This window comes from Leiobunum rupestre, chromosome 4 (assembly GCF_980474605.1).
Source record: "Leiobunum rupestre chromosome 4, qqLeiRupe1.1.hap1, whole genome shotgun sequence".
Taxonomy (NCBI): domain Eukaryota; kingdom Metazoa; phylum Arthropoda; class Arachnida; order Opiliones; family Sclerosomatidae; genus Leiobunum; species Leiobunum rupestre.
In genome coordinates this window covers 66,538,000-66,565,611 of record NC_143387.1, presented here as the reverse complement: position 1 = coordinate 66,565,611, position 27,612 = coordinate 66,538,000, and the positions used below count along the sequence as shown (strand labels likewise).

Sequence of the window (27,612 nt, the reverse complement as noted above, 5' to 3'; positions counted from 1 at the left end):
CGTTTTAATTTCATTTTTTAGGTCACCCCAACTGTTTTTCTGGAGGCAAGATAATAATAAGCGTTTGCTGAATATGATTGGTCGGATCTGCTATCACGTGGTGCGAAAAGGAAAATGATCGAGTTATTCGATTTTTAGCCAGATTTTTGTAGCCCCATTTGGACGTTGCAAACCTAAGATTGAACGACCCGAGCCCAAACGTTTTTGGAATAACTATATTACGGTTATTGAAAAAAACAAAATTTTTAATAGTTAAAACAATTAGTAAGAGTTATTTAGCTATCGAAATGTTTAATTTATCTCTTTTAAAAAATATTGTATGTATAAAAATGTAATTATGCACATTTTAGAGCACGTTAAAAGTATTATTCAACAACAAATTTTCCGGTTGATCAGGGATTTGAACGTGGGTGACTCAATAACAAGAAAATTAAACTTTCGCAACCTCCAGATGGCGACATACGTACATTTTTAGCAGTGGCCTTTCTGAATTGTATAAGAACGTGACAGTAGCCAATGTTATCGTTCTATGTTCTAAGTATTTTCTTGATGTCGGGTTAACCTTATACGTATGAGCCTATTAGCGATGCTCCGGTGTTTTTGGGAAAGCCATTCCTAATTCTAGAAAGTGACACGAGAGGGCAGTGTGTTCCGGTGGCGATAAGAAGATTTGCTCGGTCGGCGTGGTCTAGCCGGCAGTCGGCGGGATTAAGGGAGCCGCAATCTGCGGGTGAATAAACAATAGCGAGTCCTCGGAGAAGGTGGAGTCGAGGAATTAGCGACGGAAGATTAGCACCCACCGATTATACGCCAAGCCATCCACTTACCAAGAAACAGAAGCTGTATTCGGCGATGTTCCCTCTCAACTACTAGACGAGGTCTCGTCGCGCTCCGAACAACATCTTTTAACCGACATGATCCTTTGAGGTCGAACCAAATTTACAATTCATCCGATATTTTATATCATGCTTTGACGTTCAAATACTTTTAGCCGTAATTACGTAATATGAAAAATGACGGTAGTATAGCGAGTTAGTTTACGTTATTCGCCAGAATCGTGTCGGAATGGAGTCAAAAAGGGTCGAATGGCTCGAACGGAATTCGAAGAAAGCGACTGTGGCCTTAGTGTACGCTTCCCTCTTTTTGGATAACGTACTTTTAACAGCCGTCGGTAAGTTGAGCTCGTTGCTGCTAGAAAACGGAGTTTGGGATAAACCTACAAATATCTTTATCCAAAACTATTATTGCTTTTTCAGTGCCTATTATCCCCGACTATCTTTACCAATTGGAACACGAGAACGAAGGAGTGGTCGTGTCCTCGTTCGCCAACGTCACGTCAGTTAACCAATCGGGGCCCGTTCGATATTACCTTCGACCAATAGGAAGGCCCAGAGTAAGCGACATCGCGGAAGAAAACGACGAAGTCGGCGTGTTGCTATCTTCAAAGGCGTTCGTTCAGTTATTCGCCAACGCTTTCGTCGCCGTTATCGCCAACAGGTTTTTATCACAACTATAATAAATCACAATAAACCTTTTCATTTTAAACAGAGCCACATAGCGGGAAAACGATAAGTTCATAAACGGTTGTAATGAGCTTTTCGCGCTGGAGGCTACGTGGCTGTATGTAAACAGTTAATGCTAGTTCATGTAATCTAGGAGCAAAAACACACAAGGAGAACGCAACCCGTCAAAAGTCGTGCATTTTCTTGCGTACATTTTTCATGGGTTAGACGCTTTGGCGCCTGCTGCCATCGAAAGGAGAAAATTCGGAAATTGTCTTCGCCCTTTCCGTAAAACGTTCAGCGTAAAGGCTCGTCCAATGAAATTTGTACGCAACACTGCTTTAGCGTGTTTAAAGGCTAGCTGCGTTCTCCTTGTGTATTTTGCTCCTAGATGTAATCATACTCAACGCAAAAACGATATCAGCTAATGACATTTTGTAGTAGAACGATTGCGTGATCGAAATATTAGGAACAGGAAACTCGTCAAAGTCATCTAATCTATTTGCAGACAAAATTACTGCCGGGTTCAACTTTTAGGAGGCTAAATTACGATACCTGTAATAGAAATGCCTGTTCTACAATAAGGTAGAATTGCTTCACCCCACACCTGTGAAAGAGGGGATTTTATGCTCATTTGTCAACAGCCCCCTCTATTGCGGGTTAATAGAAGCTCGTGAAAAAATAAGAAAACTACATTTGATAAGGTGATTAATTATAAACAATTTAATATAATTTATTTATTTTTTTAACGTCGAAAATAAATACGTTCAGCAAATATTTATTTGAAATTAGTCAATGAAATTATCAATGAAATTAAGAAATTTAATAAATAAGTTTCGTAGATGGCGCTTCTGTGTAATAGCGATAAAAAGGGGAGAATTTGTGAAAAATAGGTCTGACTTATGGGTGTCATCTGAAAACATCAGAAATCTAACCTCCTAAAGTTGAATAACCCTGCTTAGACTATTACCTTTAAACCAAAGTTAAAGATTGTGCGCTTGCTAAGGAAATTATTGGTACCAAAACTTCACTGTACGAAATCAATTATTAAGCTTAAGGTTTTATATATTTAAAATATATTTAGGCCCTAAATTTGAAAATAACTACCTTCAGAAACAATTTTATGTTCCATTTCCAAATATAATAATCATTTCAAAGTTAGCGTTATATTCATTTATGAGAGCATAAAAAATTTCAATGGTTTTCATCGTTTCAAACACAAATTTTCAGTCAACCATGAATTTGTAACTATCAGTACCCTTTCTACCATCTGGAAATAGGATAGGCTTTGCGTTTCAGGGTTTTACGAAATCGCTAATCAGACGCGCAAGATGTTTCTGGGATTGCACGTTTTAACTGGCAATAGACAATTACTTATAATTTTTATAAAAATTCTTCTGCTTCTGCAAAATCAGTTGATAATTACAAATTAAAATATTTACTGTTAATATTGTCAACTATTTTCGTTCAATCAAAAAGATGCTAATTAAAATTTGCAAAATAAATAAATAAAACGTTGCCCATCAAGACGATTTTTGAATGGTGGCGCGTGATCCACGTCATAACAAAGTAGTTCGTCCTATCGGTATCTTCCCATTGCGCCGAATCCCATTCGACCGAATTCCGCCAGTGTTTTTGATGAAATTAGCCCAAAGGCGGGTTTTGTATTTTAAAAATTTAGTGGAAATAGTTAGGCTTAGGAAAGGAAAGGAAATTGTGGTGGTAGTGGGCAAATGAGTTGATCGCTTTAAAAATTGACTGGTTAGGTTATGTTAGGTTAGGTAACACTTAATGCTGTTCTGACAGATGCTGAAACGGATAAAACCGAATCCTAAACCCGAAGAAGTGCGGGTTTTTCGGTCGAATGGGACAAACAAATATTAATGTTTTGTAGTATGTTTACTGTTATTAGACATTTTATATCGATAAAAAGATAAAAAAATAAAATAAAAACCCTTAAAAATTAATTTATATTATGGTGAGTGAGGGTAAGAATGGACATGGCGAAGTTTGGACACTTTTGAAAAATATTTATTTGAAAATTTATTCTTTGATGCAAAAGCGCAAAATTGGTCTCATTTTGAAGCCTTAAACATACCCTAAGACATGCAATTTATTACTAAATATTTACACCACGACAATTTTTACAGCAAGTCTTGAAATAAAACAACTAAAATTATCGAAAAAAATGTCTTGAAATTTCATTGGAAATTTCGTTTTGTGGCTTAGGAAATAAGATATAGCATGCAAACATGAAATGGTGAGATAGAAATAAATTGTTTAAGTATCATTTTAAGCAATTTCGCGTTTTTCTAGTACACGAAATTTATAATTTAATGAAGGTTTTGCCTTTTTTATAAGCATTTAAATTAACTAGTGCAAAGTTTAAGATTGGGCAGCCTACCTTGTGAACAATCACATGTCGATTGTATTCAATTTTAAACGAGGTAGGATTTAGTTTAAGGTCTTTGCTTGAAAGGAAACTTTAAAAACAAGTTTTCAGTTTCAAATTTCCCGGGAAAGCAGACGGCTGACTGCGTACGGCTGTGAGTTTGGAGCTCAACGAAACACGTAGCTAGTTCCCTCTATGAGGCTGTCTCGCTTACATTGTTAGTGAAGGAGAGTCGAGGGGTCCGACACTCTTTCAAATTTCGTACACGCCAGTAATTTGAAAATTTCCAAATTTCAAATTACTTATTAAATTTTAGAAAATCTTTTAAAATTTCTCAAATGTTTTGGCAAATTTTAAATTTTTTATCAATTCCGACAAATTTCTCAAATTTAATAAATCTTATGAAATTTGATGATTTTCCGCAAAAATTTGTAAATTTGAATTGAAATTTTAGCAAATCTTGAGAAAATTAATAAATTTCTACGCGAAATTTAAGAAATCTTCAAAATTTACAAATTTACAAAAAACCCCGAAGGAGAAATTTCCAAAGATACTGTAAACTATTTCTGTGATAACTGCACACCAGAAGTATAATATGTAATATATTAATATCTTTATATATTAATATTGTAATATTACAATATCTACCCTATTAAAATATTTGTTTCCATATTATTTATTTGCCTTAAATTACTTCTTAAAACAAATTTATCGTATAATTAGGCTTCATCTTAAAAAAATCTTTTTCAAAATTTTCCACTAAGTTATTTGTTTTTTTAAAATGTCCAATGATAGACGAAATTGTCCAAAAATATACCTTCTTGTCCATAGTTTTCCTAATAGTGTCCAAAGTTGGCGAATTGGTGTCTAATTTTAAACCTTATTGTCTTTAGCTAGCACCCCCCTAGTCCAATTCAAAACTATTTTGTCCAATATTTGACTTACTCACTTCATATCTTAAAATAATTATTGTTTTAAAAATTCACAAATTTAAATGCCAAAAACCAGAGTAAATTAAAAATGAACATTCATTATTTGTATTTCAAATCGTTTTAAAATGGTCTACTCTAAATTTGTGTTTTTAAATGGAATGCTACAAAAAGTGTCCATTGTTACCCTCACTCACCCTACAATTTTTATTTTCCCGATTTGCGGAAATTTTTCCGGAAAATTAACAACACTAATTTTTATTAATCAGGATAGGATACAACAGTCCCTTGATTGCTGGATCCTTGATAATCCTCGCTTCTTCCATTGGTAAGATATTTTTATTTCATGTTTTCCTAGTTATTACCCTAGAATTTTACTCAAGATTCTTCGCGTTGTTTTCTGCAAGGGTTTGGGCCACTTGAAATATCTGGTCTACAAATAGTAAGAAATCAAAATGTTTATTTCTGGAAATCTAGAAATCCAACAGAGATAGGAAATTGGGAAATATGGATAAATAATAGAAATCTCGGGAATCCGCCGAAAACATGGAAAACTTGAGAAGTATGAAAATATTTCATGAGAGATCTCGGAAATATTTGAGAAATATCGAATATATTTGAGAAATATCGAATATATTTGAGAAATATCGAATATATTTGAGAAATATCGAATATATTTGAGAAATATCGAATATATTTGAGAAATATCGAATATATTTGAGAAATATCGAATATATTTGAGAAATATCGAATATATTTGAGAAATATCGAATATATTTGAGAAATATCGAATATATTTGAGAAATATCGAATATATTTGAGAAATATCGAATATATTTGAGAAATATCGAATATATTTGAGAAATATCGAATATATTTGAGAAATATCGAATATATTTGAGAAATATCGAATATATTTGAGAAATATCGAATATATTTGAGAAATATCGAATATATTTGAGAAATATCGAATATATTTGAGAAATATCGAATATATTTGAGAAATATCGAAGATATTTGAGAAATATCGAAGATATTTGAGAAATATCGAAGATATTTGAGAAATATCGAAGATATTTGAGAAATATCGAAGATATTTGAGAAATATCGAATATATTTGAGAAATATCGAATATATTTGAGAAATATCGAATATATTTGAGAAATATCGAATATATTTGAGAAATATCGAAGATATTTGAGAAATATCGAAGATATTTGAGAAATATCGAAGATATTTGAGAAATATCGAAGATATTTGAGAAATATCGAATATATTTGAGAAATATCGAAGATATATCGGAAATATTGTAGAAATGTCAGATTGGATATAACTGAGAAATATTGGAAATATAGGATATATAATAGTAATATCGGATATATTATAAAAATATCGGATATAACTGAGAAATATTGGAAATATAGGATATATTTGAAAAATATCAGGCATGTAGATGTATATCGTATGAAACATCAGGAAATACCGGAAAATACAAAAATACTGAAATACAATGGAAATATTAGAAATATTTTGGAAATCGGAAATCTGATGTACATTTATTCGAAAGTGACAATCTCCTAGGATTTCTGAGAAGCCCACAATTTCAATGTAAGGAATAAATCCCGTTTCTCGCACCTTAACAAAACCTTGTTAGAGCATTTCAGCCTTTTCTCTTTTGAAATCACTAGATGGCGCTAAAGAGCAAGCTTACGTAGGCGGGCTGCTACCTATTCCTAGGCCGTCTTAAGTTTTGTGACAACAGAAACGGATTTCTACGTAAATTTTCGTGCCTTTTGTTATTGTATTGTGTTTATTTTATTGATTCCACAATGTTTCCAAAATACGGGGGTGTACGCGTTTTAAAATGATTTTTATTATGCCTCTTAGCGACATCTAGGTGTGGCGAAGACTTATAAACAGAGCACCAAAAGGATGGTTTATTGGGACCTCCTCCAATTTCTTAATCGGATAACTTCAAATAACCAGTTAATATTAACATTCTTAAAGAGAATAGGAACAGAATCGGAAAACGTCTGATTAAACGTTTGTTCACTCCACACTAGAAAAGTTTAAAAATCTACGCTACATCTTTATTTTTAAATAAACACCACTTTTGTATTTAATTAAACTTAAAATTTTCAAAATATAATATCCTGCAAAAAGTCAAAAAATTATTAAATCTGATATTTAATTTTCTCACGCGTTTTTTAAAATAGCCCTTAAAGGAAGTATAAAGTTCTATATTTACGGTGAATCTGTCATTATATTTAACCAAAGACACTCCACGTTTAAACTTACACCAAAAAATAAGGTACGGCGCACTCAATGCTAAACCCGCGTTTACAAATGTAACTCGTTTCTCCTGGTGGCAGAGTCTAAGGTTAAAAAAAGTATTGATTCTTATTATTAAATATGTTCCGATGTTCGTAAAAAGTGTAATTTACAATAACCAAATAATTTATATTCGAAACGTCCAATTTTAAGCGCCGAACTGTGTTGTCCTTTTTGCCAATTGTTTATTTTCATTTCCTTTTTTTATCGCCCCAGTTTTCGCCTTTGGGAAATCGTACGCCGCCTTATTCGTCGCTCGAAGCATTCAGGGACTTGGCTCCGCTTGTATCGCCATCTGCGGTATTATTTTGGCGTCCGAATAAGCAACGTTTTCTGCTATACATGTATTCTTTCTCCCGCATCTTTACGGGTCACAGGTATGGCCGTGATTTCAGATCTCTACACGGATGACGAGCAGAGAAGCCGCGCCATGGGGGTAGCCCTCGGTGGCGTCGCCGCGGGGGTTCTGGGTAGGTGGATGCTTTTATCCCTTCTATATTGGCTTAAGCTTTACGTCGCCCACTGCCATTTTTAGTTCGACGTAGCTTTTCTTGGCCGCCTCGGCAAAGAAAGCGTTGACAGTGGGTGGATTAAGGTTATGGTGGCGCATTTTCATTGGATATCCTCGTGTTTATGGTTTTATTTCTGCCCCCTCTTTTTCTAAAGCCGGATATCCGTTTGGAAGCACTCTCTACGATTTCGTCGGAAAAACAGCTCCTTTTCTCATCTTGACAGTTTTGATGTTCGTAAATTGTTGTAAGTATTGACACGTGCTGATTACTCTTTAAAATTTCCCGCCCAATTCGCTAATCCAATCACGTTTGGGCCACCGACCTTGGAGTAAATCAGGATGAAGGATAGGCTTAAAGCGTAATCCATTCTTAAGGATAGACAACTCTATATACTAGGTGTGCCCAAATTTCGAATTTAAAAGATTGCGATTTTGAAGGTCGAGATCAACATTTTGAAAAGTCGAAATTGAATTGTTTGTATATAGTAGTTTTTTTTATTATCAAATTTCTTTATATTTTGAAGGTCGTATAGATATTTAGAAGAACGTATAGATATTTAGAAGGCCGTATAGATATTTAGAAGGTCGTATAGATATTTAGAAGGCCGTATAGATATTTAGAAGGCCGTATAGATATTTAGAAGGCCGTATAGATATTTAGAAGGTCGTATAGATATTTAGAAGGTCGTATAGATATTTAGAAGGTCGTATAGATATTTAGAAGGTCGTATAGATATTTAGAAGGTCGTATAGATATTTAGAAGGTCGTATAGATATTTAGAAGGTCGTATAGATATTTAGAAGGTCGTATAGATATCTAGAAGGTCGTATAGATATTTAGAAGGTCGTATAGATATTTAGAAGGTCGTATAGATATTTAGAAGGTCGTATAGATATTTAGAAGGTCGTATAGATATTTAGAAGGTCGTATAGATATTTAGAAGGTCGTATAGATATTTAGAAGGTCGTATAGATATTTTGAAGGTCGATATATGTATTTTGAAGGTCGATATATGTATTTTGAAGGTCGATATATGTATTTTGAAGGTCGATATATGTATTTTGAAGGTCGAGATATGTATTTTGAAGGTCGTATAGACATTTTGAAGGTCGATATATATATTTTGAATGTCGAGATATGTATTTTGGAAGTCGTATAGATATTTTGAAGGTTGACATATCAATTTTGTAGGTCGATATATATATTTTGAAGGTTGATATATATATTTTGAAGGTTGATATATATATTTTGAAGGTTGATATATATATTTTGAAGGTCGATATATATTTTGAAGGTCGATAAATATATTTTGAAGGTCGAGATATATATTTGGAAGATCGAGATCACCATTTACTAAAGAAGGTGGAGCTATTGTCTCATGAGTTGTCTATTCTGTTGACTGGATTGAGTCTAAGGCATATCCTTCTTGCATGGTTCTTCGTTGTTAGTGCATGGACCAAGAGGGGACGACTCATGGTTCACTTGCTGCTGCACGCTAGCAGCTTCATGTATGGCCAAGAAACGCTGTAGGAATTCCGCTCAATTCTGGTGGTCAGAAATTGATTGCAGCGACTCTAAGCTGGTCCAAAATGAGCTAAAATTTGGAGCAATTTTTGGTCAGTGGCTGCAGAATGCCACAGCACCTACTGGTAGGGGTCGAACGCGCATGGCACCATCTGTATTCCGCGGATACAACTGTTATCAAATGTTTAACCAGTTGTCTCCACCGAAGACAGATGGTGCAAAGAACGTTTGAACATATTGCTTATCAGGGCCGTGTTAAAGGGGAACGGCTAAGCTTTTCCAAATATGGCCTTATTTCCGTATCAAAAGATTAACAAGACGTTCAATATACTAACACGTACCTTTTTTTGTCTTGAAAAAATAGCTTTTGGCCCAAAAAGTTGAAACGAAAAATAACACCAGGTGTTTGGGTTTGAATTTTCGCCGCCATCTTAGGGGCTGCCGCCAGCGCCCCTAACCCCATATTAGCGATTTGCGAACCTTTAAATTCACGCAATTTAGGCTTAGGTTTCTTATAACTGGAACGCGCCGAGCGTGCAAAACAAATTTTTTGAGTCTTCAGCAACGCACGCTTTTACGTTGTTTTTCTGACTCACCGACTTCTCACGTGTCGCGGCAGACAGACACACAGACACGTTGATTGTATAACCCCTCCTAGAGGACATAGTCCGCTCGGAGAGGTAAAAATGCGAAAGTTATATTCACACGAGCAAAATTTTGATGGCCAATAAGGCCCACAAACCGTGTGAATGTAGAAAAACATTTACCTAAGGGCTATACAAACGCTTTGGTTAGACAAAGGGGTCCGACATACGTAAAAATAATTTCAGTAATCTGGAAATGAGCTTGAAAATACCGAAATCGGGACGAAAATCATACTCTGAAATTTCAAAATCAGTTTCTGATTTCCGAAACAATTTTCAGATTCAAAATCTCGTACCCAAAATTTGCAAGTGTCGGACTCCACGTGTTGGACACAAGTGTTTTGAAAAATCAGCTATTTTCAAATATTTAAATCGATTAGTTTTTGTACACATCCTATTTATTGAAAAATTTAATTTAAATTTTGTCCATGATATAATTTACATAATACTACGTAAGTTGTAGTAGTAGCGGTATTTTATTTAAAGGGCCAAGCTTTTCCAAATATGGCCTTATTTCCGTATCAAAAGATTAACAAGACGTTCAATATACTAACACGTACCTTTTTTTTGTCTTGAAAAAATAGCTTTAGGCCCAAAAAGTTGAAACGAAAAATAACGCCAGGTGTTTGGGTTTGAATTTTCGCCGCCATCTTAGGGGCTGCCGCCAGCGCCCCTAACCCCGTATGAGTGATTTGCGAACCTTTAAATTCACGCAATTTAGGCTTAGGTTTCTTATAACTGGAACGCGCCGAGCGTGCAAAACAAATTTTTTGAGTCTTCAGCAGCGCACGCTTTTACGTTGTTTTTCTGACTCACCGACTTCTCACGTGTCGCGGCAGACGCGCGCTTTTCGATTTCCCTAAATTTCTTTATTTCATTAAAAATTAACCACTCAATATTTTTTGGTGCGGTTTTCGCCATAAATTTTAGTTTTTAATGGGCTATAGGGCTATCTAACTGGTTAAAGCTTGATCGCTCCTCTTTAAGAAAAAGGCAATAAATAGTTTATAAAACCGATTTTAGTTTAAAATTTTATTTTCCTAAGAAAATGTTCCCAAATTTATTCCCTTACTTTATACCCGTAAGCCGTTATTTTTAAAGTTCAAAATACTAATGTTGAACTTCAAAAATATTTCAATATCATTGAATTTTTAATGAGTGCTGTATTTTTAAGGTTTTCAAATCACTATAATGAGACCTCAAATGAAAAATACGGTAAGCCTTTCACATTTATTTCGTTTTATCCCCTTTTCTCTCCAATTAACCTAAAAATAGCGAAACTAATTATAATAAAAATGTTTAATATTCCACTTTTCTAAAAGTGCGAACCACTTAAGAAAATCTTTATCTACGCTACACTTCAAAATAAAATTAAAAAGAATGTGCCAAGAATCGATAATAGCAGAAGTAAATATTATATATCTTAAAAGACAAGTGTCCGTTCAGGATATAACAAGATGTCACGGACCTTTCAGTACACACAATTTCCCCGATGTTATAACTATATTTTAAATATAAAATTTAATTATTAAATTTAAATTTGAAAAATATTTCAATCATCTTGTATAGCAACTTAATAAGCCCTACCGAAAATAAATTTTTCGAGTTACCTGCTTTTGGAAATAAGGTAACGAAACGCGAACACCTTAGTGTAAATTAATTTTATCGAAAAATGGATTTTTCTAGTTACCTGGTTTTGGAAACAAGGAGCGAAACGCAAAAAACGTTAATTTAAATAAATTTTTAGACAAACCGAATTTTTCGAGTTACCTGGTTTTGGAAATAAGGTAACGAAACGCGAACACCTTAGTTTAAATTAATTTTTTCGAAAAATCAATTTTTCTAGTTACCTGGTTTTGGAAACAAGGAAGCGAAACTCGAAAACGTTAATTTAAATACATTTTTAGACAAACCGAATTTTTCAAGTTGCCTGGTTATGGAAATAGGGTAGCCATGTGTTTTGGAGTTAGATGGCGGCTGTATCCATTGGTACGAAATTCGAATATCACAATAGTGCGTATGCGGGTTATGAAGTCCCGCGAATGGGCCAGAAATCTAGCTTAAAATTAAAATTTCTTTATGAAACCGAAAACGTAGTTCAGAAATGATCAGTGCCAGGTCTACTTTAGCTAAATAGAATAGGTTAGCTTTATAATAGATAAATTTTTGTCTGCTTCAAAAGCAATTATCAATGGATAGCTTTTAATAAGGGTTTGATGGTAAAATCTTTTCTAAGACGTTTGATGGTTTCAGATTCTGAATTTGGCCTGTCATCTAATCAAATTGCGCATAATTGGTGTTTAACCTTAATAATTTCAATTAAGTTTTAGGACAGGGTTGCCACACGTCAGGCCTAAAAAGTCTGGGAAAGGTCAGGGAATTTTAAGAATTTGTAAAAAGTCAGGGAAAAGTCCGGGAATTCCATTTTTTCTTGACACTTTTTGAAGGAAATTTTAGTCTAGTTATCTGACAAATTCTATGGTTATTATTTAGTTCCTTTAAAGTTTTGATAATTTTTTTTCGTTGCAATAATACTTTTGTACTGAAATGTAGGTTTATTTCAATTTATAAACTTCTGATAAAAGCAAAATATGAAGCTAAAAATTTTCTAATTTCGGTTTTATAAAGTCAGGGAAAATCTCTGAAAATGGCCAGGGAAAACAGGGAATAGTCAGGGAATTTGAGTCTGAAAATATGGTGGCAACCCTGTAGGAGCCATAATTTGAAATCACAGATTTGCCGCCCCTGAGAATTTTGAGCCCTGGGCAAGTGCCCCAGTTGCCAGGCCCTAGTTACGAGAAGGGGCGTGGTTTTCCCCCAGGAATCACGATATAAACAGGGTGCGCTCACGTATTCTCTGTTAACCTGAATACATTCTTGGTTTGTTTCTCCTAAACGTATTTTGAAAAATCAGCACTAGCCTGTGAAGTTAAATATTTCAATCAGTATAGGAAGAAGAATACTTATCTTTAAGATAGATATTATTTACTTCTGATATTAGGAAAATAAATAGCGTTCTATTCATAGGAGGGAGAGGAAAGGGGGGGGGAAAGGTAGTAATATATTTAAACGCGAATCGATTCCTTCCCTCCATCCTGGCAATTTAGCGTCCCATCGGCTCTCCTCCGCCGTTCTTGGATTTGCTCTCCGATCGCTGCATCCTTTTAGTCATAGGTGAGTCCGTCGTCAGGTGGCGCCAGTTCCGCCACTTTTATTATTATTACCGTACTTCCTTCGATCGATATTTACGTCCTTTTAACGATTGTTCGCCCTTCTGAAAATTTGTCTGTTACTTTTTTTTCTCAACTCTTCTCTCCTCCTATATTTGTCTTACGCACTTAACGCGTAAAAAATGCTTAAGGTGGCGTTTGCGTGTCCACCTCGGCCATGGCGATTCTGGAACCTTGCCTCCCAATATGGCTAATGGAAGTTCTGGCTCCTCCCCGTTGGCAACTGGGTGAGCTTCTTCTCTCTCTGGCAGATCGATATTTTTCTGATAATGACTAGCCATCGATTACTGTTGCATCGCCTACCTTGTCCTCCCGGGTCTCGAGAATAAGCTTTCATAGTTTTTCTTATTAAACCATTTTTTTCCGGAGATTTTGGAGACCCTCTTTTTACGTTAATGGCTTTTAGATCAAACGAATAACGTAGATAAATGATCTGTAATGAGCGACCCACATTTCTTTTATAATATTAATATCTTAGACGGTAATTTATTTATACGCTTATTCGATATAAGAGCCCTTTGGCCTTTGTAGTTTCGTTAAAGCTTGTTTATACACTAAGCAAAGTAGAAGAGACATAATTTGGTCAATGGGAACGACAAATTGCTTACGGGGAACCGAACATTTAAAGGGGAGTCATTAGAGGTTCGATTGTAACGCTTTTAATTATACTAGATGGCGCCAATTTAAACCTTCTTTATTGGGACGGGAATTAGTATTGGTTTATTACAAAATAAACAACTTCTATCAATATTTTAAGCAATGTTTCAAGTAAAAATGGTTTTGAGTTAATTTTCTACGTTTCGTACGGCGGGTGCCATCTATTATAGCTTTCGGTATTTGAAAATCAACCTGTAATGTAGTAAGGATCCTATCTCTTGTTCAAACGCGTATTCGTAGCTTTATCGTGGGTGTGTCTTTCGTTCGTTGCCACGGTAACGCGTCTAGGTCGGCCATGACATTAAGACGCCCATGGTGGTCACGTGATTATTTCGCAGGATCGTGTGGCGTTTTGTCTCGTGATATGTGACGTCAAATTAATGTCATCACGTACAAGCAATCAATCTATGAGTCTATGAGGTTGCTAGGATGTTTCCCAATTTAATTTCCTTCACTAATTTTGATTATTTTCCAGGAACTGTGTTTATTCCGGACAGTCTGGGCTATTTGGTGGGGACTAATTTTTTCGGGACGTTCGCCTTACGAGTCGGAAGGTGCGTATTTACTGTATTTGATTTTTAAAGACGCTAATTATGGTCAATTGCTTTTGACGTAGATGGCTAACGGCAATGGTTTCTTTAATAATCGTGGGGTGTTGCGCGATTACGGTAATTACACAATAATACAGTATTTACGGAAGTTCCAAATATATCTCTTAAGAAAGCTGGTATCCATCAAGACCATTCAAACGAAGCATGCCCCAAATTTATCGCTAATATTACTCCAGCTAACGATGTAAACTAAAAATTACACTCATAAGGAATATTAATTAAATAATTAAACATAAGAGATATTCACTTACAAATAGGATATTTCTTCCGATGTAAGAGTTTTACCAAGTTGGTATATGATCATGGACAGTAAATTAAGAGGACAGGTTTTCGATACCCTTCCATAGTGCATTTTATTTATCCCCGCGTATCAATCAGCTCGAGAGACTCCGAGGGAGTCTTGCAAGGTCATTTGTACCACGTGATCTTAAAATTTCAAAATGGCAATCTAAGGCGGTTGATATTGTTACGTAATTTTTTGCGCTTTATATTTTAGTTATTTTTAATTTTGGTTTTTTAATTCAATAAAAACTATCAACTGATATTTAGTATATCATATTTAATCTATAAAAACGTGAAAAAATACCTTTGGCGTAAAAATGTACTTCGTGTTTATCTTTTTTCTTTTTTCGAACAGTATCGTCCACTCTTAGCGATACTTGTTTTTTTTTTCAAATAACCTTGGACGACTCCCTTAGTGTGACTTTTTTACGGGGGCTAAAAACCAGGCTTTTTACCGATCCTCTAAAATCTACTAGCCATGATATAATGTTTAGTACATGTTTCAAGCGAATAACATAAGCCGTATAGGCTTCGAGCTTTTGGAAATATAGCGTCATCTGCCTTAATAACCGTCAACTAAATATGTGACTTTTAAATTTCAATGTTTTTGGGTTGAAACTTTCAGCTGTTGCGCAGAGATAATTTTGAACGAGCAGACAGCTTTCACGTATTAAATTTAAAACTCGGTCGGTAGGCGGCGATACTTGTGATCAAAATTTAAACTAAGCACGAAGCCTATAGGTATATGAGTACTTCTGTCTAAGAGATATTATACTTCTGATTTTAAATAAATTTATTTTAGTCGACTGATCTGATTGGTCAATAATAATTTTTAGATACCCTTAGCAGCGCATGTACTGCATCTGTTGGTTCCACATTTCGGTTTAGGCCTCGGCATTGGTAACGTGGTCATCATTTACATATCGTTCTTGATATATTGACCACTCAACTTTCTTCCCCGCGGCTTTAGGGATAACGGACGCGGCTCTAATGCCTTTATTGGCCACACTAGTGGACACTCGACACGGGTCCAGCTACGGGTCAGTCTTCGCCTTCGCCCAAGTAGCCGTTTGTTTGGCCTATTCAGTAGGTGCGTTGACCAGCCGACTCTCAGCTCGCGTGATGGCCAGTAATCGATTTTTTCTTTTTTTCGCGTCTCCATCTTGACAGGACCTTTAGTGGGCAGTCATTTGGTCTCGAAGTTGGGCTTTCCTTGGGTCATAAGGAGCGTTGGAATTGCCAATTTGCTCTATTCTCCGCTGTGTCTCCTATTGCGACGAACTCTGCCGGAAGAGATTCAAGTAAACTTTCACAAACCAACTAAACTTCCGCATGGCGGCTCGAACCTTTCCGATCACCTTCTTCCTCTAAATAAATAAACCTTTTTATTTTATCCGGAAAAGCGGTTCCATATTATCACTTATTTACGTAATGACTTATTCCCAACATTAGCCTAAGGCAGAGGAGTCCACAAAACTAAAAGATCACCATTTCGAAGGTCGATAACCCCATTTTAAAGTAGCGGGTAGCGTAAAACTCGTCAAGGGAGGTGTCAGACTACGTAAAAGATAAAAAGGGGGAAAGAAAGGGGGTAAAAATAAACGCCTAAGGGATGGGTTTGGACACGGAAACTCCCCCCTTGTCTACAGGTCAAAGATGCATTGCTTACATTAGTTATTTTTAAAAAGGCGTAGTATATTTTCAAGGTAAATATTTTGAAGGTCGAGATCACCTTAATTAGTAAGGTTTGTTTGGTGACACTATTTTGACCGGCAAACACCGCTTTTGTGGCTGTTTGTTAGAACACTTCCTACGTAATGAATCAAGGCCCGTGCAAATCACCATGGCCTGTGCTACAGACAAAGTCTGAGCAATAGATTTGACTTGCATGCGCACCTAGCGGGAAATTAGAAGGAACTGAAAATATTTTATTTTTCGAGAATGCGCGGGCCTTGATTAATTACGGAGGCAAAGGTTAGAAATTTATATGTTTTACTCTTCACTGTAGCTCTAAACTCAACATTTACCGTATCACTGTGGTATTTTCTAAATCAAGTTTTGATTTATGGCTAAGATGACCTACGTGAAAATAGTATATTTAAAAATTTAGAAACATGACAAATGGAATATTAACACAATCAATGAAATATATTTATTTAAATGTATACAACGGTTTTGTTTAAAAATTTAATCGATAAATAAATATGGTTTCGCATTCATATCTAAAAATATCTAAAATCTGGTCAAACCGAAAAGGGTAATGCACTCTAGTAGAAAGTTTTAGTATGAGAGGAATTTAAAGAAAATCAGCACCTAAAATCAATTATAGGTGATGGAGATTGGCGGACATGATAAGGGGAAAGTCTATTTCGGGTGCTACCGTAAAGGCCAAAATGGAGGTGCCACTTTGTTCTTCCAAAAGATTTTGTTAATTTAATCGATATTTGTTCCAACAGCCTATCGTGTTGAATTCGTCGTCCTACGAATCCTTTAAGGAAGACAGTCACTCGAATCGGGCTAAAAGGCTCGCCAACGACGCCAACGACGTGGACTGACAACGAGACGCGGAGACGAATTAAAACTCATATAAATATTCTACTAACTTTACTAACTATATAAATCGCGATTTTAACTGTAAAAGCCCAAAAATAAAAATCACTAACATATCTTATTTCCTTTGTGACTAAATTCGTTAGTGTTTGAAGCTCAGTCGTTAACATTCCCGTCCATTCCCGTTTGAAACCAAACCCATTTCGATCCCATTTCCGTTCGAATATTTGCCTCCAATCCATTCCCGTCCATTCCCGTTTGAAACCAAACCCATTCCGATCCCATTTCCGTTCTAATATTTGCCTCCAATCCATTTCCGTTCTAATATTTGCCTCCAATCCATTTCCGTTCTAATATTTGCCTCCAATCCATTCCCATTCCCGTCCATTCCCATTTGAAACCATATCCATTCCGATCCCATTTCCGTTCTAATATTTGCCTCCAATCCATTCCCATTCCCGTCCATTCCCGTTTGAAACCAAACCCATTCCGATCCTATTTCCGGTCTACTATTGGCCTCCAATCCATTCCCATTCCCGTCCATTCCCGTTTGAAACCATGCCCATTCCGATCCCATTTCCGGTCTACTATTGGCCTCCAATCCATTCCCATTCCCGTCCATTCCCGTTTGAAACCATGCCCATTCCGATCCCATTTCCTTTCTAATATTTGCCTCCAATCCATTCCCATTCCCGTCCATTCCCATTTGAAACCATATCCATTCCGATCCCATTTCCGTTCGAATATTTGCCTCCAATCCATTCCCATTCCTGTCCATTCCCGTTTGAAACCAAACCCATTCCGATCCCATTTCCGTTTTAATATTTGCCTCCAATCCATTCCCATTCCCGTCCATTCCCGTTTGAAACCATACCCATTCCGACCCCATTTCCGTTCTAATATTTGCCTCCAATCCATTTCCGTTCTAATATTTGCCTCCAATCCATTTCCGTTCTAATATTTGCCTCCAATCCATTCCCATTCCCGTCCATTCCCATTTGAAACCATATCCATTCCGATCCCATTTCCGTTCTAATATTTGCCTCCAATCCATTCCCATTCCCGTCCATTCCCGTTTGAAACCAAACCCATTCCGATCCTATTTCCGGTCTACTATTGGCCTCCAATCCATTCCCATTCCCGTTTGAAACCATGCCCATTCCGACCCCTTACCGTTCTAATATTTGCCTCCAATCCATTCCCATTCCCGTCCATTCCCGTTTGAAACCAAACCCATTCCGATCCCATTTCCGTTCTAATATTTACCTCCAATCCATTCCCATTCCCGTCCATTCCCGTTTGAAACCATATCCATTCCGATACCATTTCCGTTCTAATATTTGCCTCCAATCCATTCCCGTTCTTATATTTGCCTCCAATCCATTCCCATTCCCGTCTATTCCCGTTTGAAACCATACCCATTCCGACCCCATTTCCGTTCTAATATTTGCCTCCAATCCATTTCCGTTCTAATATTTGCCTCCAATCCATTCCCATTCCCGTTTGAAACTAAACCCATTCCGATCCCATTTCCGTTCTAATATTGGCCTCCAATCCATTCCCATTCCCGTCCATTCCCGTTTGAAACCATATCCATTCCGATCCCATTTCCGTTCTAATATTTGCCTCCAATCCATTCCCATTCTCGTCCATTCCCGTTTGAAACTAAACCCATTCCGATCCCATTTCCGTTTTAATATTTGCCTCCAATCCATTCCCATTCCCGTCCATTCCCGTTTGAAACCATATCCATTCCGATCCCATTTCCGTTCTAATATTTGCCTCCAATCCATTCCCATTCCCATTCCCGTCCATTCCCGTTTGAAACCATATCCTTTCCGATCCCATTTCGGTTCTAATATTTGCCTCCAATCCATTCCCATTCCCGTACCATTTCAGATATTCCATTCGTGACCAAAGTAAAAATGCATTCCCGATCATTCCTGAACTCAAAATTACTTTTTAACATTTCCGTGCAGCTATTTCGTGTTTAAAAGGACATAGAATCGTTTGAATTTTGAAACTGGAGCTAAATAATAACTCATTTTAGGAAGCGGGAAGTTATGCCGAAGTCATGTAACTGGAGGGGAGGGGCTAACTGAAAATCCGCCCGAAATTGTCAAATGATTCTGTTGCCCTTTAAGCTTTCGAAAAGTAGTAAATCTGAGTAATCAGAGGAAAATCGTGAGGAGTTTCATGCTTATGGGACTAAATTAACTTCAATTAAAAACGCGCTTATTATTTGCATTTAATTACATTATATACTATTTGTCAAAGACAATTTTAATTGCCTCTTGGTAAAAAGCATACCAATTTAGCACAATGTTATTGCAAAATGGTAAATATTAATTATCCCCAAGTTGGGTTTATTATACACGTTTTCATATCGCACAACGACATTGCATATTAGTGTATTTAATCTTGACCCTCTACCCGCAAAAAATAGAACTAACTAAAATAAAAAGATTAAAACCGGGTTTCAATTTATTTTTATTAAATAGAACACCAAATTAGTCTCAGAAGTATATAATATATATTTTACGAGAGAAGTATTAAACTTCTATTTTGGCCGTTTCAAAACAGTTTTCAATGGGAGAGAGATGTGCTCCGAATACGAGGGTTCCGAAATAGTACAAAATCCCGTTTACTCTAGAGAGAAAATAAATTGAAAATACCGAAGTTTTGACGAAAATCAGTTCCATAAACTCAAAATCAGTTTAAAACACCAGAAATCAACACGAAAATCATACTCTGAAATCTCAAAATCAGTTTCTGATTACTGAAATCATTTTGAGATTAAAAAAAAAGTGTCCGAATAACGATGTAAGATGTAGAAGGTAAACTGCATAGTGGTAATTACTTATTTAAAAGCATGTTTGAAAAATTAGCGGTAGCCTGCAAAGGTTCATGTTTCAGGTAAACAAAGTTATAATATAATATATAATATATATTTTGCTTCCAGCTTTCGCTAAATATTACGGATTTCAAATTCCTTCCTTTACATTGGAAGAGATTTCCCCTGGAAACGGGTTTAATTAAGAAGATTATACGGTATACAATATTAATAAAGCGTATAGCGAACTACTTCCTTTTTCAACCCCCACCAGAGGGTGCTGCTATATGGTGGCGTAAATTAAGAAGGGGAAAACGCCTTTGCTAATAGGTAATAGAACCTCTTTTGGACCACGACGCGTAAACTGTACCGCGTCGCTTACTTCGAGTAAAGAGCTATCGAAGCGAGGACTACCTTACCCTTTTAAAAACGCGTTAATTCCGGAACATCCCCTTTAACAATCCTCAACACTAATGACATTAGTCGGCAGAAAATCCGATTAATTTAGCGAATAGATTAATTTCTGGCAGCCAAATTGGCTGGATGCAGCCATCCTAAACGAGTTTTCGCGACCAGCCCCTCCTAGGTAACTTTCATCCACCTTCATCGTTCGGGTTTCCGGTCAGGTACCCGCAAAAATGCCCTTCAGGTAAACTGACAAAGTAAATTCATCTTAGTCCCTGTTCCTACATCTGACGGGGAATAAACCTAATCCCCCCCCCCCGCCTTTCCGATATTGACCAATGAGGAAGGATTCTCCTAGAAGTTGATTTAATTAGTTTCGAAACTAATTAATTGCTTGTTATTGAACGCGAAGTTTCTGGTAGCAGTAACTAATGAAAACCTATCGGAAAATGTAATTTAACTTTGTTCCATTTGTTTCAATGCAGTTCTATTTGTTTATTTAGTCGCTTGAAAGTTGGGGTTCACATCTTTATTAATTAACAGAAAAGTAAATATTACTTTTTATAAATCTTTAATTAATTATTGTTATTCTTTTACGATACTAATCATGTATCGCCTATTTGAATAAAAGCTTAATATTAGTATTAATTTCACCCAAAATAAAGTGTTATTAACGATTAATTAAATTAATATATAATTATTACGACCATTTGCTACGCTACCTGAATATGGAAACTATACGGAGCTATGCAAAAAAACGAGAAATTATATTTATTTGGCGCCTACTGAAATACTCTAGCTTCCCGACACTACTGTCTTCCTTAAATTTCCATGTCCCGACCCACGCCACTCGACTCAGAATAACATTTTGTAATAAATTTACCTTCACGCCTCTAGCACGTATGCAAAATACTTGTAACATGTATAGTACTGAAATTGATATATTCTCTTGTAAATATTCATCTATTTTAAAAATTGTATAACTTCTTCACAATGCCATTGGCATAGCCATATTAATTTGTAACTATCCCTTCTCCAGTGTATAACCATGTTGGTACTATTTGTACTGTTGTTATGCACGTTAAATAAACCATTTCATTTCATTATAATTACTTAAAATTTGGTCGGTGGGAAATATTTTAAGGGCTACACTGTTGTTTCCATTTTTCTAGTTTTCCATTCTAGCATGGAAAATCCTAGAATATAATTGGTTGAATCAGGGAGGAGTTACTTGATTGTTAAGCCAAACTTCGGTGTTGCCCGTCAACTTTGGATATTTAACGGTCGGTCTTTAAAAACTGAAAATGTCAAGGTCATTGGAGCGTTCGGAAATTCTCTATTCAATTAGCTGCTTTAAAGCAACTATCAGCTCTATCATTGCCACCTGTATTATGAAAAAGCCCCTGTTATTAAAGATGGCCATGAATCTTTCCGATTCTTCGAAAAAAGCGACTTTAGTGGAGAGCGTGGTTCCATCTATTAATCGCCAAGGAAGTTAAAATTAAAAATAGCCCAAAGACAACGTCATAAGAGACTCCGAGAGCCATTGTAGAGTATTCCCTGAAAAAATATTGTTTAAAATTACTGTAATTTATGTTATTGACCAATTTACAAACGATTTAATCAACGCGAGGGGTACCTATAAGTACCGTCAAAATTTTGCTTAACTATCTTGTTTTTATTTCTACGCTAGCGACATCTGTAGAAAAAAAGAGCTAATTGACGTCAAGCCGATACTTTCTTTAATTTTGGCTCCGTTGTAAATTGTAAGCCAGAGTAGCTAGAAACGTATATTATCTTACTCAGGGTTATGGTACGGACATATTTCTGCTTATAAAATAGTGATTCCAAATAATTTAAAAAATACCTCGTGAATATTTAGTAATGTTTTCTGCCACCAGATGGGGCAAAGATTGTTAGAGTAATGCTCATATAAACTGTCTTTAACCTGAGATGAGTAAGAGCCTGCACGCTTCAAAACAATAAAAAAAACTAATTAAAAAAATAACCGTTGTTAAGTGTTTCACAAAATAAAACAAACCCCATCTATTTATAATTTCAATTAATAATAAAACTTACGATGTACTCAATAATAAAATTAAAACGCAAAACTCGGACCAAATAGATCTTCGAGTCAAAATCAAATTAAAATTTAATTAAAATAACCAGAATTTCCAGCGGTAGACCGGCTTTGCCCTATTTGGAGCTCATCAGTACCGCGCGGGGAACTAACCCGAAAAGAGAAGCTAACCCTGAACATTAAAAATTTCAACGGTAAGCCAAAAAGTAGGATATTAGATTATTAGTGGAGAATGAAAAGAGCGATACATTAAAGTTAAGAAAAACCACCTAAGGACTATAATGAATTATTATAGTCCATAGATTTTATTAACTTTATTTATCTTATGCCATTCTCATAAAAATGGATTTAAAAATTGTCAAAATGTACGGTTTTGAGTTGGTTTAAAGGCCTAGGTTTTCTTCTGCCTGTCCCCCTTTAAATTAGGCCAACATGTTCAGCGGTTGGCCTACCACCAGGGTATTTGTGCTCCACTAAGTTAATTTAAAGGGGGACAGGCAGAAAAAAACCTAGGCCTTTAAAATTGTTAAAACAAATAACTAAAATATTAGTACAAAAATCAATCTACAAAAAAAATTACTATCTCAAAAACCAAACGGCAGGAAACTGATCCAAGGATGTTCTGAAAATTAATGGGACATTAGAGTTCATTTTTGTGCAATGAGAACGTCCCAAAAACCGATACACATTTGGAAATTTAGAAGATCTTTTTCACGGGGGTAACTCCGTTATACGTCGTTTAATAAATACAGTCAGTCTTACCAGATGGCGTCAACAGTCTGGAACGCTGAAAATTCCAATTTTCTAAAAAACACGCTATCATTTTTTCCGTGTTGCGAAAGCGTATTACAAATAAAGCGCTTCCCGTTAAAATCTATTTAAACTTAAATATAAATTTAAACTTCTTGTAATTTTTATTTGTACCTTAAATAATGTATAGCTTAACTTGTATTATATTATTGTATTCCAAGCTTTTAAAGTATTGTCTCTCAACTTTCCTCCTGAAATAAACTGTCAAGATTTTCGATCTAAGGGTTGAAAAGGAGCGAGTGAGCTCGAAAAGCTTCCCCAATATTATTTTTTAATTCTATTGTATATTACTTACTATTTACTCGTTTAAATTCACCATGGTTAAAATTTGCGTTTATGATAAACTGTCAAACTTTGGGAGCCTTTACCGATGATCCCTTGCCAATAAAGTGTAGGGCAGCGGGAACGGTCGAATTTCCAAGAAACTCGCCAATTTGCGAAAAAGGGTAGGTCTCTCTGATTGTCCGCCGTCCCATCGCCGCCATCCCCGAGAGTCATAAAAATCACTTCTCAATTTCTCAAGCAATTTGACTACTTTGGGATGCCGCGTGCCAAGGGATGGCTGTAAGGGGGATCTACGTAGGGGCGTAAGAAGGGGGGGGGGGCAAAGCTTTCGACGGTTCCCAGTGTCCTAGACTGGGCAGATCTCTGGACCCCGCTAACCAGAAAAGGTCTCCTATAATTTTTTTGTGTAAATAAATGCAGTTTTATGTTTCTAATTCCAACGCATTATTTAACCTACTAACACGTTACCAATCACCATAAGTGGATCATTCTCTCTAAGTAGACAAAACGCTATGCTACCTATGACTAGAGTCTTTGTTGGGGTCGGTCTGGCAGCCCTTTACAACCGCCCTATACTGTGTATCACCTCAACTTCACTCGGAATCTATACTGCCGAATCTAACGTTTCATACATCTCTTATGGTACGTCTCACGTCTGAAACGTGTCTCGAGTGCCCGAGAGAGAGAAATTTTGGGGGTTGGCTCACGGACTGTAAATTTTAGAGGACCGGTATTCCCGAGGTATTTTACGCCCCGTTCACCGATCAGGCTGACGGGAGTCGCTCAAGGTCATAAAAAAAACTAAAGCGCGTGTCTTTCGGTCGGCCAGATTTCCAGATAACATGCGGGCGGGGGGTCTATCTCTATGCGTGGTACAAATGACCTTGACGGACTCTCTCTCTCTAGTTCGAAGTGATTGATGCTCGGGGAAACCAAAATTCTACAGGGGAAGGCTACGATTTACTCGTCCTCTAAAATTTACAGTCCATGGATACCCGACCGAGACCCGGAATTTGTATACTTAGAGAGAATGATCCACTTATGCAATCACCAATTACCATCACCTAACCATTTCCTTCACTTCAAGACCGCAACAACTACCTATATATACCTACTGTTTCAGTCCGGTGGAGAACTGGAGATATGTACGTATAAATTATCAAGACAAATAGCTCTCCCAAAGCGTAACATTCCGAACGAATTTTTCCTGAGTTGAAATTTGGTTTAAAGTTTTAACATAATAAATTAATTATTTTGGCACCATCTGCATTAAAATCGAACCGCTAAGAGCTTTTCATTGAAATGTTTGTTTCCCTCCCTGTAAGCAATTTGCGAATCTGTTTGGCCCCAAATAGTGCTAACTCGTTGCGACTTCTAGTCATTAACGAGATTTCGATCCATCCTGAGGCTGGTCGACGGTTTTTTCATCCGAGGCAACATCAACTGAAAAGTCTACAAGCCGCGCCTTCTATGTAGGATCCATCGAAATTCCTCGAGATTCCTTCAATTCCTTTGTCTTCAAAGCGCCAAAGAAAATGCCTGTCGGAAGAAATTTGGAGAGGGGGCGCTAATGGGGCGGGAAGATTTCATTTTGTCGAAGCTGTCACGGGGTGGGATCTCATTGCAAAATTCCACCACCCCCGGATCTATCACACTATAGATATTTATGACATGCGTGTGTACGAAAAACAAGTTGCCCAAACGTTAAATATAGTCCGGCGAAGTGGCCATCTTGGATATTAATTTTAACCCTTTTGATATTAATTTTAATCCGTTTGATAGTAATTTTAATCCATTTGATATTAATTTTAAAACGTTTGATATTAATTTTAAAACGTTTGATATTAATATTAATCCGTTTGATATTAATTTTAATCAGTTTGATATTATTTTTAATATATTTGATATTAATTTTATTCCATTTGATATTAGTTTTAATCCGTTTAATATTAATTTAAATTTAATATAATTTAATTCTTCATTTTCAATTAATGTAAATTTAATTCTTCATTTTCAATTAATTTAAATTTAATTCTTCATTTAAATTTAATGTAAATTTAATTCTTAATTTTAAATTAATGTAAATTTAATTATTAATTTTAAACTAATGAAAATTTAATTCTTAATATTAATTTAATTTAATTCTTAATTTTAAATTAATTTAATGTAAATTTAATTTAATTCTTAATTTTAAATTAATTTAATGTTAATTTAATTTAATTCTTAATTTTAAATTAATTTAATGTTAATTTAATTTAATTCTTAATTTTAAATTAATTTAATGTAAATTTAATTTAATTCTTAATTTTAAATTAATTTAATGTAAATTTAATTTAATTCTTAATTTTAAATTAATTTAATGTAAATTTAATTTAATTCTTAATTTTAAATTAATTTAATGTAAATTTAATTTAATTCTTAATTTTAAATTAATTTAATGTAAATTTAATTTAATTCTTAATTTTAAATTAATTTAATGTAAATTTAATTTAATTCTTAATTTTAAATTAATTTAATGTAAATTTAATTTAATTCTTAATTTTAAATTAATTTAATGTAAATTTAATTTAATTCTTAATTTTAAATTAATTTAATGTAAATTTTATTTTTAATATTAATATAATATTAATTTAATGTACATTTAATTTTTAATATTAATATAATATTAATTTAATGTACATTTAATTTTTAATATTAATATAATATTAATTTAATGTACATTTAATTTTTAATATTAATATAATATTAATTTAATGTACATTTAATTTTTAATATTAATAGAATATTAATTTAATGTAAGTTTAATTTTTAATATTAATATAATAATAATTTATTTCTAAATTTAGACTTGTAATTTTAACCGCCAGCTATACTAGATAGAGGGCTCCATATTCCTAGAACAGACAGAGAGTCGATGTGAAAAACCCCCTATATAATTTCCCTCTATTCCCTGACAGCCAGTTTGTAGATATCCAATAGCCGCTCTATTATTGGCAATAGTCTCAACCAAAATTAAATTTAGTAAATTTGTTTCTTTATCATAGTATATCTCCTGTGCTATCTATAATGCGCCAGATTAAAAAAAGAAAACATCAGTTTGATGTCCGTAGGCATGCAACTTGCCGTTATGACGGCTTAGGTTTCAGATCTGGTAGCGGAAGGAAGGATGATAACTCTGTTTATGTAGACCTAAAACAGACCTGGACTCCATACGTCAACCTCAAACATTTGGCGTGGCAAAGGTCAATCCCGGATTGTAGTTAGAACAAGTCGGCTCAGCCGTAGTATAAGATGGTTCAAGAACACAAAAATAGTGTAATCAAAAAAAGTTGGAAAGCCAAAATATACCTCTCCTCGGAAGAATGGTCCCTAGTGGTATCAATTTCTCGAGACGACCCTTAAAGATATCTCCGCAATTCAGAGTTATTTACTAAAATCGTAATCCCGGTTCTATCCCGCCCGGTATATAATTTTAATTTTAATTTAAATAATTGAGAAGAAACAACCGAGTTTAATTTATTCAGAATAATATAAATTAAGTAGTTACAACAGCGAGTTAGACGTACTAAAACAATGCACAATTGAATTTAACCCTATTTACAGAACAAGTTTATCAGTTAAATATAATACGAAGCAAATTTTAATGAAAGAAATATCTACAGAGGGTATTGGTATTTTTCTCGCTTACGAAATACTTGCCGCATCTTTAACGCTCATTTTATTTCAACACTCGCCTTTGATGAAGATACCGTAGAATAGCTTTATTCGATATCTGGTAGTGGACGACTCGTAGACTTCCTGTTGACGTTGTGACACATACCGCATGAAAAAGACCAATAACGTCCAATTTCCAATATCATATAATGACTCGCACACCCAGGAAATCAATGACTGCATTAGGAATCATAGATGTCCAAATATCCACACCAATAAAAAATGTATTAACAAGAAGCGAAAAACTTACCATCACAACGCACAGACAGCCACTTGACTAAACCACAGCTCGTATATCAATAAATGACCGTAGACGGAATA

General features: G+C 35.2%; 1 protein-coding gene across 1 annotated transcript; it reads left to right on the top strand.

Annotated features, from left to right (window-relative positions):
- The first annotated feature begins 1,065 nt into the window (after positions 1 to 1,065).
- On the top strand, positions 1,066 to 17,257 carry LOC149948796 (synaptic vesicular amine transporter-like). The gene is made up of 15 exons (XM_090171157.1): positions 1,066 to 1,171; positions 1,257 to 1,497; positions 5,093 to 5,151; positions 7,371 to 7,454; positions 7,532 to 7,624; positions 7,821 to 7,910; positions 9,115 to 9,416; positions 12,942 to 13,008; positions 13,196 to 13,291; positions 14,197 to 14,275; positions 14,338 to 14,389; positions 15,451 to 15,514; positions 15,585 to 15,704; positions 15,785 to 15,915; positions 17,071 to 17,257. The coding sequence occupies exons 1-15, from the start codon at positions 1,066 to 1,068 to the stop codon at positions 17,167 to 17,169; spliced, it is 1,683 nt and encodes a 560-aa protein (XP_090027283.1). The 3' UTR covers positions 17,170 to 17,257.
- The last annotated feature ends 10,355 nt before the right edge of the window (positions 17,258 to 27,612 follow it).